At 40.1% G+C, this 15452-nt stretch overlaps 3 protein-coding genes across 3 annotated transcripts; all 3 read left to right on the top strand.

Annotated features, from left to right (window-relative positions):
* Positions 1-3280: 3280 nt before the first annotated feature.
* On the top strand, positions 3281-5003 carry LOC139330979 (uncharacterized). Its single transcript, XM_070962211.1, has 6 exons — positions 3281-3323; positions 3465-3794; positions 3957-4305; positions 4468-4583; positions 4734-4792; positions 4869-5003. The coding sequence occupies exons 1-6, from the start codon at positions 3281-3283 to the stop codon at positions 5001-5003; spliced, it is 1032 nt and encodes a 343-aa protein (XP_070818312.1).
* Positions 5004-8347: 3344 nt separating this feature from the next.
* On the top strand, positions 8348-10086 carry LOC139330977 (signal-regulatory protein beta-2-like). Its single transcript, XM_070962210.1, has 6 exons — positions 8348-8390; positions 8533-8862; positions 9025-9388; positions 9551-9666; positions 9817-9875; positions 9952-10086. Exons 1-6 carry the CDS (start codon positions 8348-8350, stop codon positions 10084-10086), a joined length of 1047 nt encoding a protein of 348 aa, XP_070818311.1.
* A 3388-nt stretch (positions 10087-13474) lies between these two features.
* On the top strand, positions 13475-15233 carry LOC139330976 (signal-regulatory protein beta-2-like). The gene is made up of 6 exons (XM_070962209.1): positions 13475-13517; positions 13660-13989; positions 14164-14527; positions 14690-14805; positions 14954-15012; positions 15111-15233. The coding sequence occupies exons 1-6, from the start codon at positions 13475-13477 to the stop codon at positions 15231-15233; spliced, it is 1035 nt and encodes a 344-aa protein (XP_070818310.1).
* The last annotated feature ends 219 nt before the right edge of the window (positions 15234-15452 follow it).

Here is a 15452-nt window from a genome sequence, read left to right as displayed (position 1 = left end):
TTATATTTGTTATTACTTATTGAATTTTACAAAACATGTGAACACAAAATCCAGTTTCCTGAAATCACTGTCAGTTAATCATTTTGACAGCACTTCTCTGCCACACCCCACTCCCCTGCACACCTGGGTCTCATCAGACTCATCAGCCAGGGCATTTAAGGAACAGTGTTTCACCAGCTCGGTGCCAGATTGTCTGAGCTTCATGCCTGACTCTCCAGAATTTATTTCTTGCCTGATTCCTGGTTTCGGACCCTGTTCCACCCTGATCCAATCTCCTTGCTTTTTTCCTTGGTTTGTTGCTCCTTCGGCGGGCAAGACCTTGGACCTGTAGGGCAAGAGAGATCTATTTCCTCATTCGAGGTCTGTTTCTCCTCCGCTGAAGTCTGTCAGTGATTTTAGCAGTCCAAACAGTGGACACAACACAATCATCTGTCATCTTCAGTGAGTGGCTGGTACGGCACTTGGGTCATTTGCTCGCCTGTCATACTTCTTAATGCAATCATTTTACTGAGATTTTGTCCACGTGCTACTATACAAATAAAATGAGTATGCACGAAAATCCACTCTCAACCAATGTAATACCAAAAACCAAAAAGCCTGCAAGTCATAAATACAATCTAACATGATGTCTGTGTTAGCCCAAACAACCCTGAGATTTAATACTATTTGCAGTCACTGATCATATTTGAATATATCGGTGCAATACCAAACATTCCACCACGCACAATTACAATCTGTTTGTGCTTTTGCAATATTGACTGGACACAATGATGAAGATTGGTAGACAGAATAAGGGTATAAAAAAAGGAACATTTATTTCACAAGTCTCTTAACTAAAGGCGAACTCTCGATGAGCTGGAAACACAGGAAAACACAACTGGAAGGTAGAGGCAGAGCGGGACACTGGAAATGGCTGGTAGGCAATAGAGAAAACAGAGAAAACGCTTGACACGAGAAGGATCACAACGAACTGGCAACCAGGGGTGAAGAAAGCCAGATTTCTCTACTGCTTGTCTGGAGAATGACAATGTTACCCTTGGTGGATGGTAAACTGGTGACAATGTCCAGGCCTATATGGGACCATAGTCTCCTGGGGACAGGCAGAGCGTGGAGGAGTCCAGCCAGGACTTGGTGAGAGGCTTTGCTCCGAGCACAGATGGTGCTGGCGACGACATATTCACGTGTGTCTGCCTCCAGAGAGGGCCACCAAAAGTTATGGCAAAGGAGAGAGATGATTCGGTTGGCTCCAGGGTGGTAAGCAAGGTGGGTAGCATGAGTCCATTGCAGCACCTAGGATCTGGTTGAGGCACAAAGAGTTTATTTAGAGGACCGTTACCTGTGTCCCAGGTGAATGCTGTGACGACCTGACCAGCAGTCAGAATGGTGTCATTGGGAGTTGCGTCAGGCTCAGATGGGGAGAACTGGCAGGAGAGGGCATCTGGCTCAGTGTTCTGGGATCCTGGTCTGTAAGTGAGGGTGAAATTAAATCTGCTGAAGAAAAGCGCCCACCTGGCTTGTCTAGAGTTGAGTAGACTTCGCTGACTTACAGTAATGTACGACAGGTTCTTACGATCAGTCCAGGCAAATGGCTGTTCAGCTTCCTCCAGCCAGTGTCTCCACTCCTCTAAAGCCAGTTTGACGGCCAACAGCTTCTGGTTTCTCACATCATAATTACAATCTGCAGGGGAGAGATGACAGGAGAGAAAAGCACGAGGCTGCAAGCGGTTCTCTGGACCCGTATTTTGAAACAGGACAGTCCCAACACACGTGTCTGAAGCATCCACCTCCACAATGAATTGCTTACCCAGTTCGATCAACACGAGCACCAGAGCCATGGTGAGGAGCTCCTTCAACTTACTGAAAGCCTTGCCCGCGTCAGCTGACCAGCTAAATTTCACCTTAGAAGAAGTTAGCTTCGTCAGAGGTGCAGCGATTTTACTGTAGTCCCGGATGAAGTTGTTGTGGGACAACAACTGTTGTTGTGGGACAACTGGTCAAATTTATAATCTACATCTTTCTGGTCCGACAGCACTTGTAAATGTCCTCTGCATGTCTTCAGTGAGAACAAGCAAAGCCACGAGCAACAAGCTACACTGACATATAAAGGCTGTGGTGAAAGGTGTGGTATTTAGTCAGAGCAGACCTGATGATGGGCTTTAACAGGATATATAGCAAGGGAGGAGCTACATGAGGTCTCAGCAGGCTAATTTTAGTCGAACAAGTTGAAATGTTTTCATTTTTCTTCCTGCTTAATGTGCATTCAAAAATGATGGTTTTAAAGATACGCTCTACAATCACATGCATCAGCGATGTTAAAATATCCAATCCTCATATCAGTTTGTTTTGTTTTCATTTTAATGTAGATGTATTGATTCATTCACCATTATTTTGGACACACTGCCAATCCATCACTGCACAAGGTGATGCACAACCTCCCTCCTCGGACAGCAGCCACCAATCAAAAGGACCAAACTGCAGAAAAGTGCATTAAAAACAGTCATGACATAACATGACTGGGTAGGTGTGTCAGTGACATACTGGGAATCAAATCCAGCCTCATCCCGACTCTGGAAGTGTTTGGCCACAAAGAGACAGGATCTCAGGAAATACCAGTTTCAGGTGTAACAAAAGCAACATAAGAGTGAGGACATGTCAATCAAGTGCAGTTTGTAAACGCCCACAGAGTTCTGAAAAAATGGTCCACCATAGTTAATTTTCCATGGTTGCTGAGTGCTTTCAGGCCCTGTTTACGCCTGGCATGAACATGCATCCTGGGTGATCTGATCACAAGCGGACAACCAAGTCACACAGAGCTAGAACTGAAAGTTTGGCTGCACTTTCTCTCCCAGTCTTGTGTGACTAACACTGTAGCTTTAGCCACATGGTCTCACCTTGTGCAAGATGTCAGTCATCCATCATTTAGTAGGTCAATTGAGGATGTCATACGTGTTTCCTAAAGAGCTTCATCATATGAGTGAGTATCAGATGAAAAGTCAGATTAAGATCAAATGTCCTCTTTGGTGTTCACTTCAGTGTCAGTTATAGAAACCCACCATGAAACATGAAACAAAAGCTTGCTGTTGTTGGTGTTTCATGTGTTCATGTTGGAAAGATGGTTCACTTTATTTCCTCTGTGGTCATGCCATGAAATGCAAACGTAACAAGAGGCCAATCAGATTGCTCTGAAATAGTTCCCTCCCTCTTGATATGGTTACATTAAGGTGAATCGTCTTCTACTAATATTTAATTTGACTGTAGACTCGAGCGGATGAACAAGAAAATGCTGATCGTGTTTTATTCACTGCTGATGCTCGGAGTGGGGCGTAAGTATGTGTAAACGTTTCAGATGTACTACAGATACATATTTGAAGTATTGTCATGGTGTTACAGTAATTCAGCTGAGGGCATTCATGATTCTTTCTCTGCTCACTGATCTGTGGTTCTTCATTTTGTTTTGTTTTCAGGATCCACAGACGATCAGATCTTTGAGACAAGGACTGTTGATTTTGGACAAAATGTGACTCTGACCTGTGAACGCTCGACATCTTGGTCTTCAACACAATTATTTTGGATCAGGCTTGTTTCTGGAAACTTGCCTGAAATCTTGGGAGGAACCTTTACTTTTGATCATGATAGTGTGATCAACACTGGTCACATCACAGCCAAACAAGAGCCTGGAAGATTTATTCTGCATATTAGTGAAACAAAGCTCAGCGATACTGGAGTTTACTACTGTTTAAAAGTAAAACGCCTTCACATGGCTCTTCTGAAAGGAACATTTCTAAGGATCAAAGGTAAGCACTCTTTCTAACACCAGTTTGCATAGTTAAATGTTCCCACATGCATAAATTAATATAGTACATGTCCACAGTTTAGAGTAGTCTGTTCAGACTAACAGTTTTAACTCTTTGGTCATGAAAGTAACACATGCTTATTTTCATGTTTGTATTTCACAGGACCAGAAACTGATATCATTGCCGTCGTTCAAGCCCCTCCATCTGATCCGGTCCGTCAAGGAGACTCAGTGTCTCTGCAGTGTTCAGTCCTCTCTGACTCTGAGAACAAAACATGTCCAGGAGGACTCGGTGTGTACTGGTTCAGAGCCGGATCACATGAATCTCATCCCAGTGTCATTTACGCTCATGGAAACAGTGGTGATGAGTGTGAGACGAGTCCACAGAAATGTGTCTACAACTTCTTCAAGGAGAACATCAGCTCCTCTGATGCTTGGACTTATCACTGTGCTGTGGCCACATGTGGACAGATATTATTTGGAAATGGAGCAAAACTCGAGGTTGAAGGTAAGTGCTGAACATTTCCATATAAATCTCAATCATAATAATCATTAATTTTGAATAATCTCTTAAGATGTTGCCGCAAAACACTTGTTCCTAATGCATGGTTATATCTTATCAGAGTATTTGTTAACTTTTGTCCTTTTCATGTTGTTTCAGTGCACAGCATGAGCGATTTGCAGAAGAATACAGTTCTGTTTCTGTTATGTGCAGCTTTGGCTATGAGTCTGACTGTTATCGTCTCCCTGATTTATACCATCAAGAGAAAATCTTGCGGTTGTTGCAACGGTAACAGAAGTTTCTACATCTACCAAACAGCATTTTGCAAAAATATACTTAATATTAAGTCAAGTCAGTTGCATTTATATAGCCAAATATTCTTAAATCTTAAAACAGCATTTTTAATCTTTCATTGTTGTTTTTGATTTGATAATGCAGCTGCTGTTGTTCTGGAAGCAAATGCTGCAACAGCCAGAGGTGATCAGGAAACTGAGCAGGTAAGGTTACTAAAGAAAATAATGCACTGGAAAAGTTACTGTTTTTTTAACTTTGTCATCTCATGTATTTTCTCAGAGAGATGGAGACATGTGGGTTTATTCCTCAGTCATCTTCACCATGATTACAGATGACAGTGGCACATTTAAGGATCCAAAAGCAGCAGAGAAAGCGAGGATTTACGCTGCTGTCAAGGCTTTTTGTTTGGATTAGTGAGCTAACAGGTCTGTTTGTCATCAGCTGGTGCTGTACGATCAATTTGATGTTAGTCTGCTTAGAGACAAACAGTTTTTGACACGGTGGCTATTAGGTAATGATTTACATATTATATTGTATATATTAAGATTTGACATTTGAAACACATTGAATTGAATTAGATGGATTCAGATGAATAAAATGTGTGGATGAAATTTTCCATCCATTGAATATATCTGCTTATCCTGCACTGGTCACTGCACAAATACAATCCTCTTCTATATTTGGATAAAATCCTCTTATATATCTCATAAATTAGGTGGATCAGATGTCAGAGAGGTTTACAGATGTTACATTTAGAGAGAAAGAACACTGATTTTGGATCAGAGGCCTGTATCAGAATCAGTGTCTGGTTTAGGTTTTTGTTGTTGTTTCCTGGTTGTTGTTGTTTTGTGACCACGCATACTGTTTGGGAGTATGATATGTGACTAAACGATGTCAAACTGTCAATGTCAATTAATAAAGCACACTGTGCACACTGTCCAAACAGCTGACACGATCTGTTATTGTGTCAAACAAATGTTGGTTTTACTCCAGATTTATTATCACTCGCCAGAATCACTTTAATCCCTCCAATATTTCAATATGACAATAAATATCAAGTGTTGAACCTCGTCAGTTTCACAGGGCTATCACAGACACACTGCATGTATTTCTTGTCGTATTTGTGATGACTGAAGATGAAGTTATATCTACTTTGTAGTACACCTATCAGGAGATATCCCACAGTACACATACACATGATACAGAGATCCAAACAAACCAAAAACTACATCTGCATCCATTAGTGCCAAAACACTGTACATTTGATCCAGTTCATGACCCAACCGTCTGCAGTGCATTTAGCATGTGAGCAGTCTGAAGCATTTATCTGTCAAATGTTAAGTTTGTCCTCCAAACCATGCTCGTGCAAAAACATTATCAGAAAGGTCTTCAACTAAAGCCCCATTCTCAGTACCTGTGTTTAACAAGTCTAAACATCTGCTCTGACAAAGGTCTTATCATCTTTGGTTTCCTTCCACATTTGCACCATGTGTACGTCAAGACACAAAGTGTGTGTGTGTGTGTGTGTGTGTGTGTGTGTGTGTGTGTGTGTGTGTGTGTGTGTGTGTGTGCGCGAGCGAGCGAGCGAGAGAGAGAAACAAGCATACACTGCTGTGTCTCTGTCCACCACAACTTTCACACCTGCAGTCAGAGGCATGGCTAGCAAAAACACATGGGGAGCATTTTATTTTGTGGACATAATTAATCTGTCTTAAGGGAAATGTGCCGACGAGAAAATATACTCTGTGAAAAACGTTATGGGACAACTGGTCAAATTAATGAACTCCTCCATCTTTCTGGTCTCACAGCACTTTGTAAAAGTCCTTTGCATGTCTGCACTGAGACAGAGCAAAGCCACAAGCAACAAAATACACTGACTGACAAATGCTGTGGTGGGCCTTTTCTCCACCCCTTGACCAACCAAGGCTGTTTACTCAGAACAGACCTGATGATGGGCTTCAACAGGATGTGCAGGGAGGGAAGAGCTACACGAGGTCTCAGCAGCCTAATTTTAGTTGAACAAAATTAAATCTTTTTGTTCTTCTACCTGGTAAATGTACATTCAAAAATTATGTTTTTAAAGATGCAGTGATCTTAAAATATCCAATCCTCATATCAGTTTGTTTTAGTTTTCATTTTGATATAAATGTATTGATTCATTTACCATTATTTTGGACACATTGCCAGTCCATCACTGCACAGGGTGATGCACAAAGTGGAGCAGACTTTAGCAAGCATGTGAAACCTGTTAGCAGCTAATCGGGAAAGCTTAACATCAAAGCTCAAACTCCTGCTCTTCCTAAAAAGACCAATGAACAGTAGCACCCCCTCCTCTGACAGCAACCACCAATCAAAAGGACCAAACTGCAGAAAAGTGCCTTAAAAACAGCCATAACATGACTGGGTAGCTGTGTTTGTCAAACCAAGTTGTTGTGATATTAATAATATGAATAAAAATTATATACTGCAGTGTCCACTTGCTTTTTTAAATATGGCAAAACAGTGGTAAAACTCAGCTTCCTGAGGTTAAAACAGTGAGCAAGTTAGAAAAGCAGTGTTAAATTGACACTTTAGTTGGAAGCCAAACCACAGCAAGGCTTAAGTTTCCATGCATTATGTCTCTGAGTGTGGTGGCTGTGAATGCATGTCTGTGTCTGTTTGGGTGTGAAAGTACAAAGCAGGACAGAAGGTGCAAAGGGCTTCTGTTGTAAATGACGTCATTACTTTTCTAGTGTCTACACAAAGTGTCGCTCTGCTGCTGCCTTTCACCAGCCCTGTGAAAAGAAGTGAAGTGAGTACAGAGGATGAATAGTTTGACAGCTCCTCAGCTCTGCATGCTGTGCACTTCCTGCAATGTGATTGACAGGCAGAGTGGGCGGGTCACAAGGTCATTCTGTGATCTTGTGGAACATTTGATTATTTAAGATCTTTGTTTATCTCTGTGGTTAATGGCTGGATACATCGTTTTTATGTGCACACAAATCAAACAGATCAGTTAATTCATGTTTAACTCAAGTTCAGTTAAAAAGTTCATTGTTGTTCTTCTGTTCGTTGAGCAAATTGTATATGCTTTGATCAAATCCAATCTAACACAGAAAAATATTGAAATCCTCAATTATGTCCACAAATACAGGCAGTAAGTGGCATAAAGGACACAGGAGATGTAGAATCCAGTGTTCTGGAGCTGGACTCATACTAAGAACTTAAAATTAAGATATCTGAGACTCTGTTTCTTCAACTTTGACTATTCTTTGTAAAATCTGCCTCAGGTCTCAAGTCCTGCAACTTTTTGTTAGAGCAATGCTAAATTGCTGGTGTTCCCCTACAATCTTTACTTTTGACTTGATACCATATAATGATATGTGTGTGTTTCCTAAACAGCTTGATCTGAGCGAGGATCACTTGGAAAGTTGACTAAATATTGTTAAAATACAAAGGAAAATGTTTTTAATTGCATTGTTCTGGATCATGTAGTTCACATTAAGATCAAACAAATCGCCTCTTGTCTTTACTCTCAGTGTCAGTTATAAAAAACCCACCATGAAACAAAAGCTTGCTGTTGGTGTTGTTTCATGTTTTTAGGTTGAAAAGATGGTCGAGATAATTTCCACTGCGGTGCACAGTGAAAAAACAACGTAACAAGAGGCCAATCAGATTGCTCTGAAACAGTTCCCTCCCTCTCGATATGGTTACATTAAGGTGAATCGTCTTCTACTAATATTTAATTTGACTGTAGACTCGAGCGGATGAACAAGAAAATGCTGATCGTGTTTTATTCACTGCTGATGCTCGGAGTGGGGCGTAAGTATGTGTAAACGTTTCAGATGTACTACAGATACATATTTGAAGTATTATCATGGTGTTACAGTAATTCAGCAGAGGGCATTCATGATTCTTTCTCTGCTCACTGATCTGTGGTTCTTCATTTTGTTTTATTCTTCAGGATCCACAGATGATCAGATCTTTGAGACAAGGACTGTTGATTTTGGACAAAATGTGACTCTGACCTGTGAACGCTCGACATCTTGGTCTTCAACACAATTATTTTGGATCAGGCTTGTTTCTGGAAACTTGCCTGAAATCTTGGGAGGAACCTTTACTTTTGATCATGATAGTGTGATCAACACTGGTCACATCACAGCCAAACAAGAGCCTGGAAGATTTATTCTGCATATTAGTGAAACAAAGCTCAGCGATACTGGAGTTTACTACTGTTTAAAAGTAAAACACCTTCACATGGCTCTTCTGAAAGGAACATTTCTAAGGATCAAAGGTAAGCACTCTTTCTAACACCAGTTTGCATAGTTAAATGTTCCCACATGCATAAATTAATATAGTACATGTCCACAGTTTAAAGTAGTCTGTTCAGACTAACAGTTTTAACTCTTTGGTCATGAAAGTAACACATGCTTATTTTCATGTTTGTATTTCACAGGACCAGAACCTGATATCACTGCGGTCGTTCAAGTCCCTCCATCTGATCCGGTCCGTCCAGGAGACTCAGTGTCTCTGCAGTGTTCAGTCCTCTCTGACTCTGAGAAGAAAACATGTCCAGGAGGACTCGGTGTGTACTGGTTCAGAGCCGGATCACATGAATCTCATCCCAGTGTCATTTACGCTCATGGAAACAGTGGTGATGAGTGTGAGACGAGTCCTGAGGCTCGCTCTCCACAGAAATGTGTCTACAACTTCTTCAAGGAGAACATCAGCTCCTCTGATGCTGGGACTTATCACTGTGCTGTGGCCACATGTGGACAGATATTATTTAGAAATGGAACAAAACTCCAGGTTGAAGGTAAGTGCTGAACATTTCCATATAAATCTCAATCATAATAATCATTAATTTTGAATAATCTCTTAAGATGTTGCCGCAAAACACTTGTTCCTAATGCATGGTTATATCTTATCAGAGTATTTGTTAACTTTTGTCCTTTTCATGTTGTTTCAGTGCACAGCATGAGCGATTTGCAGAAGAATACAGTTCTGTTTCTGTTATGTGCAGCTTTGGCTATGAGTCTGACTGTTATCGTCTCCCTGATTTATACCATCAAGAGAAAATCTTGCGGTTGTTGCAACGGTAACAGAAGTTTCTACATCTACCAAACAGCATTTTGCAAAAATATACTTAATATTAAGTCAAGTCAGTTGCATTTATATAGCCAAATATTCTTAAATCTTAAAACAGCATTTTTAATCTTTCATTGTTGTTTTTGATTTGATAATGCAGCTGCTGTTGTTCTGGAAGCAAATGCTGCAACAGCCAGAGGTGATCAGGAAACTGAGCAGGTAAGGTTACTAAAGAAAATAATGCACTGGAAAAGTTACTGTTTTTTTAACTTTGTCATCTCATGTATTTTCTCAGAGAGATGGAGACATGTGGGTTTATTCCTCAGTCATCTTCACCATGATTACAGATGACAGTGGCACATTTAAGGATCCAAAAGCAGCAGAGAAAGCGAGGATTTACGCTGCTGTCAAGGCTTTTTGTTTGGATTAGTGAGCTAACAGGTCTGTTTGTCATCAGCTGGTGCTGTACGATCAATTTGATGTTAGTCTGCTTAGAGACAAACAGTTTTTGACACGGTGGCTATTAGGTAATGATTTACATATTATATTGTATATATTAAGATTTGACATTTGAAACACATTGAATTGAATTAGATGGATTCAGATGAATAAAATGTGTGGATGAAATTTTCCATCCATTGAATATATCTGCTTATCCTGCACTGGTCACTGCACAAATACAATCCTCTTCTATATTTGGATAAAATCCTCTTATATATCTCATAAATTAGGTGGATCAGATGTCAGAGAGGTTTACAGATGTTACATTTAGAGAGAAAGAACACTGATTTTGGATCAGAGGCCTGTATCAGAATCAGTGTCTGGTTTAGGTTTTTGTTGTTGTTTCCTGGTTGTTGTTGTTTTGTGACCACGCATACTGTTTGGGAGTATGATATGTGACTAAACGATGTCAAACTGTCAATGTCAATTAATAAAGCACACTGTGCACACTGTCCAAACAGCTGACACGATCTGTTATTGTGTCAAACAAATGTTGGTTTTACTCCAGATTTATTATCACTCGCCAGAATCACTTTAATCCCTCCAATATTTCAATATGACAATAAATATCAAGTGTTGAACCTCGTCAGTTTCACAGGGCTATCACAGACACACTGCATGTATTTCTTGTCGTATTTGTGATGACTGAAGATGAAGTTATATCTACTTTATAGTACACCTATCAGGAGATATCCCACAGTACACATACACATGATACAGAGATCCAAACAAACCAAAAACTACATCTGCATCCATTAGTGCCAAAACACTGTACATTTGATCCAGTTCATGACCCAACCGTCTGCAGTGCATTTAGCATGTGAGCAGTCTGAAGCATTTATCTGTCAAATGTTAAGTTTGTCCTCCAAACCATGCTCGTGCAAAAACATTATCAGAAAGGTCTTCAACTAAAGCCCCATTCTCAGTACCTGTGTTTAACAAGTCTAAACATCTGCTCTGACAAAGGTCTTATCATCTTTGGTTTCCTTCCACATTTTCACCATGTGTACGTCAGGACACAAAGTGTGTGTGTGTGTGTGTGTGTGTGTGTGTGTGTGTGTGTGTGTGTGTGTGTGTGTGTGTGTGTGTGTGTGTGTGTGTGTGTGTGTGTGTGTGTGTGTGTGTGTGTGCGAGCGAGCGAGAGAGAGAGAGAGAAACAAGCATACACTGCTGTGTCTCTGTCCACCACAACTTTCACACCTGCAGTCAGAGGCATGGCTAGCAAAAACACATGGGGAGCATTTTATTTTGTGGACATAATTAATCTGTCTTAAGGGAAATGTGCCGACGAGAAAATATACTCTGTGAAAAACGTTATGGGACAACTGGTCAAATTAATGAACTCCTCCATCTTTCTGGTCTCACAGCACTTTGTAAAAGTCCTTTGCATGTCTGCACTGAGACAGAGCAAAGCCACAAGCAACAAAATACACTGACTGACAAATGCTGTGGTGGGCCTTTTCTCCACCCCTTGACCAACCAAGGCTGTTTACTCAGAACAGACCTGATGATGGGCTTCAACAGGATGTGCAGGGAGGGAAGAGCTACACGAGGTCTCAGCAGCCTAATTTTAGTTGAACAAAATTAAATCTTTTTGTTCTTCTACCTGGTAAATGTACATTCAAAAATTATGTTTTTAAAGATGCAGTGATCTTAAAATATCCAATCCTCATATCAGTTTGTTTTAGTTTTCATTTTGATATAAATGTATTGATTCATTTACCATTATTTTGGACACATTGCCAGTCCATCACTGCACAGGGTGATGCACAAAGTGGAGCAGACTTTAGCAAGCATGTGAAACCTGTTAGCAGCTAATCGGGAAAGCTTAACATCAAAGCTCAAACTCCTGCTCTTCCTAAAAAGACCAATGAACAGTAGCACCCCCTCCTCTGACAGCAACCACCAATCAAAAGGACCAAACTGCAGAAAAGTGCCTTAAAAACAGCCATAACATGACTGGGTAGCTGTGTTTGTCAAACCAAGTTGTTGTGATATTAATAATATGAATAAAAATTATATACTGCAGTGTCCACTTGCTTTTTTAAATATGGCAAAACAGTGGTAAAACTCAGCTTCCTGAGGTTAAAACAGTGAGCAAGTTAGAAAAGCAGTGTTAAATTGACACTTTAGTTGGAAGCCAAACCACAGCAAGGCTTAAGTTTCCATGCATTATGTCTCTGAGTGTGGTGGCTGTGAATGCATGTCTGTGTCTGTTTGGGTGTGAAAGTACAAAGCAGGACAGAAGGTGCAAAGGGCTTCTGTTGTAAATGACGTCATTACTTTTCTAGTGTCTACACAAAGTGTCGCTCTGCTGCTGCCTTTCACCAGCCCTGTGAAAAGAAGTGAAGTGAGTACAGAGGATGAATAGTTTGACAGCTCCTCAGCTCTGCATGCTGTGCACTTCCTGCAATGTGATTGACAGGCAGAGTGGGCGGGTCACAAGGTCATTCTGTGATCTTGTGGAACATTTGATTATTTAAGATCTTTGTTTATCTCTGTGGTTAATGGCTGGATACATCGTTTTTATGTGCACACAAATCAAACAGATCAGTTAATTCATGTTTAACTCAAGTTCAGTTAAAAAGTTCATTGTTGTTCTTCTGTTCGTTGAGCAAATTGTATATGCTTTGATCAAATCCAATCTAACACAGAAAAATATTGAAATCCTCAATTATGTCCACAAATACAGGCAGTAAGTGGCATAAAGGACACAGGAGATGTAGAATCCAGTGTTCTGGAGCTGGACTCATACTAAGAACTTAAAATTAAGATATCTGAGCCTCTGTTTCTTCAACTTTGACTATTCTTTGTAAAATCTGCCTCAGGTCTCAAGTCCTGCAACTTTTTGTTAGAGCAATGCTAAATTGCTGGTGTTCCCCTACAATCTTTACTTTTGACTTGATACCATATAATGATATGTGTGTGTTTCCTAAACAGCTTGATCTGAGCGAGGATCACTTGGAAAGTTGACTAAATATTGTTAAAATACAAAGGAAAATGTTTTTAATTGCATTGTTCTGGATCATGTAGTTCACATTAAGATCAAACAAATCGCCTCTTGTCTTTACTCTCAGTGTCAGTTATAAAAAACCCACCATGAAACAAAAGCTTGCTGTTGGTGTTGTTTCATGTTTTTAGGTTGAAAAGATGGTCGAGATAATTTCCACTGCGGTGCACAGTGAAAAAACAACGTAACAAGAGGCCAATCAGATTGCTCTGAAATAGTTCCCTCCCTCTCGATATGGTTACATTAAGGTGAATCGTCTTCTACTAATATTTAATTTGACTGTAGACTCGAGCGGATGAACAAGAAAATGCTGATCGTGTTTTATTCACTGCTGATGCTCGGAGTGGGGCGTAAGTATGTGTAAACGTTTCAGATGTGCTACAGATACATATTTGAAGTATTATCATGGTGTTACAGTAATTCAGCAGAGGGCATTCATGATTCTTTCTCTGCTCACTGATCTGTGGTTCTTCATTTTGTTTTATTCTTCAGGATCCACAGACGATCAGATCTTTGAGACAAGGACTGTTGATTTTGGACAAAATGTGACTCTGACCTGTGAACGCTCGACATCTTGGGTTTCAACGCAATTATTTTGGATCAGGCTTGTTTCTGGAAACTTGCCTGAAATCTTGGGAGGAACCTTGACTTTTGCTTATGATGGTGTGAACAAGACTGGTCACATCACAGCCAAACAAGAGCCTGGAACATTTATTTTGCATATTAGTGAAACAAAGCTCAGCGATACTGGAGTTTACTACTGTTTAAAAGTAAAACAACTTCACATGGCTCTTCTGAAAGGAACATTTCTGAGGATCAAAGGTAAGCACTCTTTCTAACACCAGTTTGCATAGTTAAATGTTCCTACATGGATAAATCAATATAGAATTTGTCCACAGTTTATATTAGTCTGTGTATGCATAATTAACAGTTTTGACTCTTTTATTGTCATGAAAGTGAGTAACGCATGCTTATTTTCATGTTTGTATTTCCCAGGACCAGAACCTGATATCACTGCCATCAATGGAGTCCTTCCATCTGATCCGGTCCGTCCAGGAGACTCAGTGTCTCTGCAGTGTTCAGTCCTCTCTGACTCTGAGAACAAAACATGTCCAGGAGGACTCGGTGTGTACTGGTTCAGAGCCGGATCACATGAATCTCATCCCAGTATCATTTACGCTCATGGAAACAGTGGTGATGAGTGTGAGACGAGTCCTGAGGCTCGCTCTCCACAGAAATGTGTCTACAACTTCTTCAAGGAGAACATCAGCTCCTCTGATGCTGGGACTTATCACTGTGCTGTGGCCACATGTGGACAGATAATATTTGGAAATGGAGCAAAACTCGAGGTTGAAGGTAAGTGCTGAACATTTCCATATAAATCTCAATCATAATAATCATTAATTTTGAATAATCTCTTAAGATGTTGCCGCAAAACACTTGTTCCTAATGCATGGTTATATCTTATCAGAGTATTTATTAACTTTTGTCCTTTTCATGTTGTTTCAGTGCACAGCATGAGCGATTTGCAGAAGAATACAGTTCTGTTTCTGTTATGTGCAGCTTTGGCTATGAGTCTGACTGTTATCGTCTCCCTGATTTATACCGTCAAGAGAAAATCTTGCGGTTGTTGCAACGGTAACAGAAGTTTCTACATCTACCAAACAGCATTTTGCAAAAATATACTTAATATTAAGTCAAGTCAGTTGTATTTATAAAGCCAAATATTCTCAAATCTTAAAAGCATTTTTAATCTTTCATCGTTGTTTTTGATTTGATAATGCAGCTGCTGTTGTTCTGGAAGCAAATGCTGCAACAGCCAGAGGTGATCAGGAAACTGAGCAGGTAAGGTTACTAAAGAAAATAATGCACTGGAAAAGTTACTGCCATTCATAAATGTTAACATCTGCCATCTCATAACATTTTTCCATATATTCACTCAGCGAGAGAAGAACTCATTGGTTTATTCTGCACCAGCCTTCACCAAGAGGAACGCTCGCACAGCAGAGAGAAGGAATATAAAAACAGCAGATGAAGAGACAGTCTACGCTGATGTCAGGACGTGATGCGATAGGTTAACGATCGATTTGCCAGTTAAAGCTAATCTAAGTTTTTGTCTAGCACACACAGACGGAAAATTCAATTTCACATCTGATACCGATAAAAAATATGTGTTTTGTCCAATCTGTTTGCAATCATTGTACAATTTTTTTGTCCTGTGATTCTACAAAACTCAATTATACTGATGGAAAAACAGCACAGCTTTTGGTGATGTCCTTCAACAT

Source organism: Chaetodon trifascialis, chromosome 5 (genome assembly GCF_039877785.1).
Source record: "Chaetodon trifascialis isolate fChaTrf1 chromosome 5, fChaTrf1.hap1, whole genome shotgun sequence".
Classification (NCBI taxonomy): Eukaryota; Metazoa; Chordata; class Actinopteri; order Chaetodontiformes; family Chaetodontidae; genus Chaetodon; species Chaetodon trifascialis.
The sequence above is the reverse complement of the archived record's forward strand: the minus strand, read 5'-3'. Positions and strand labels throughout refer to the sequence as shown.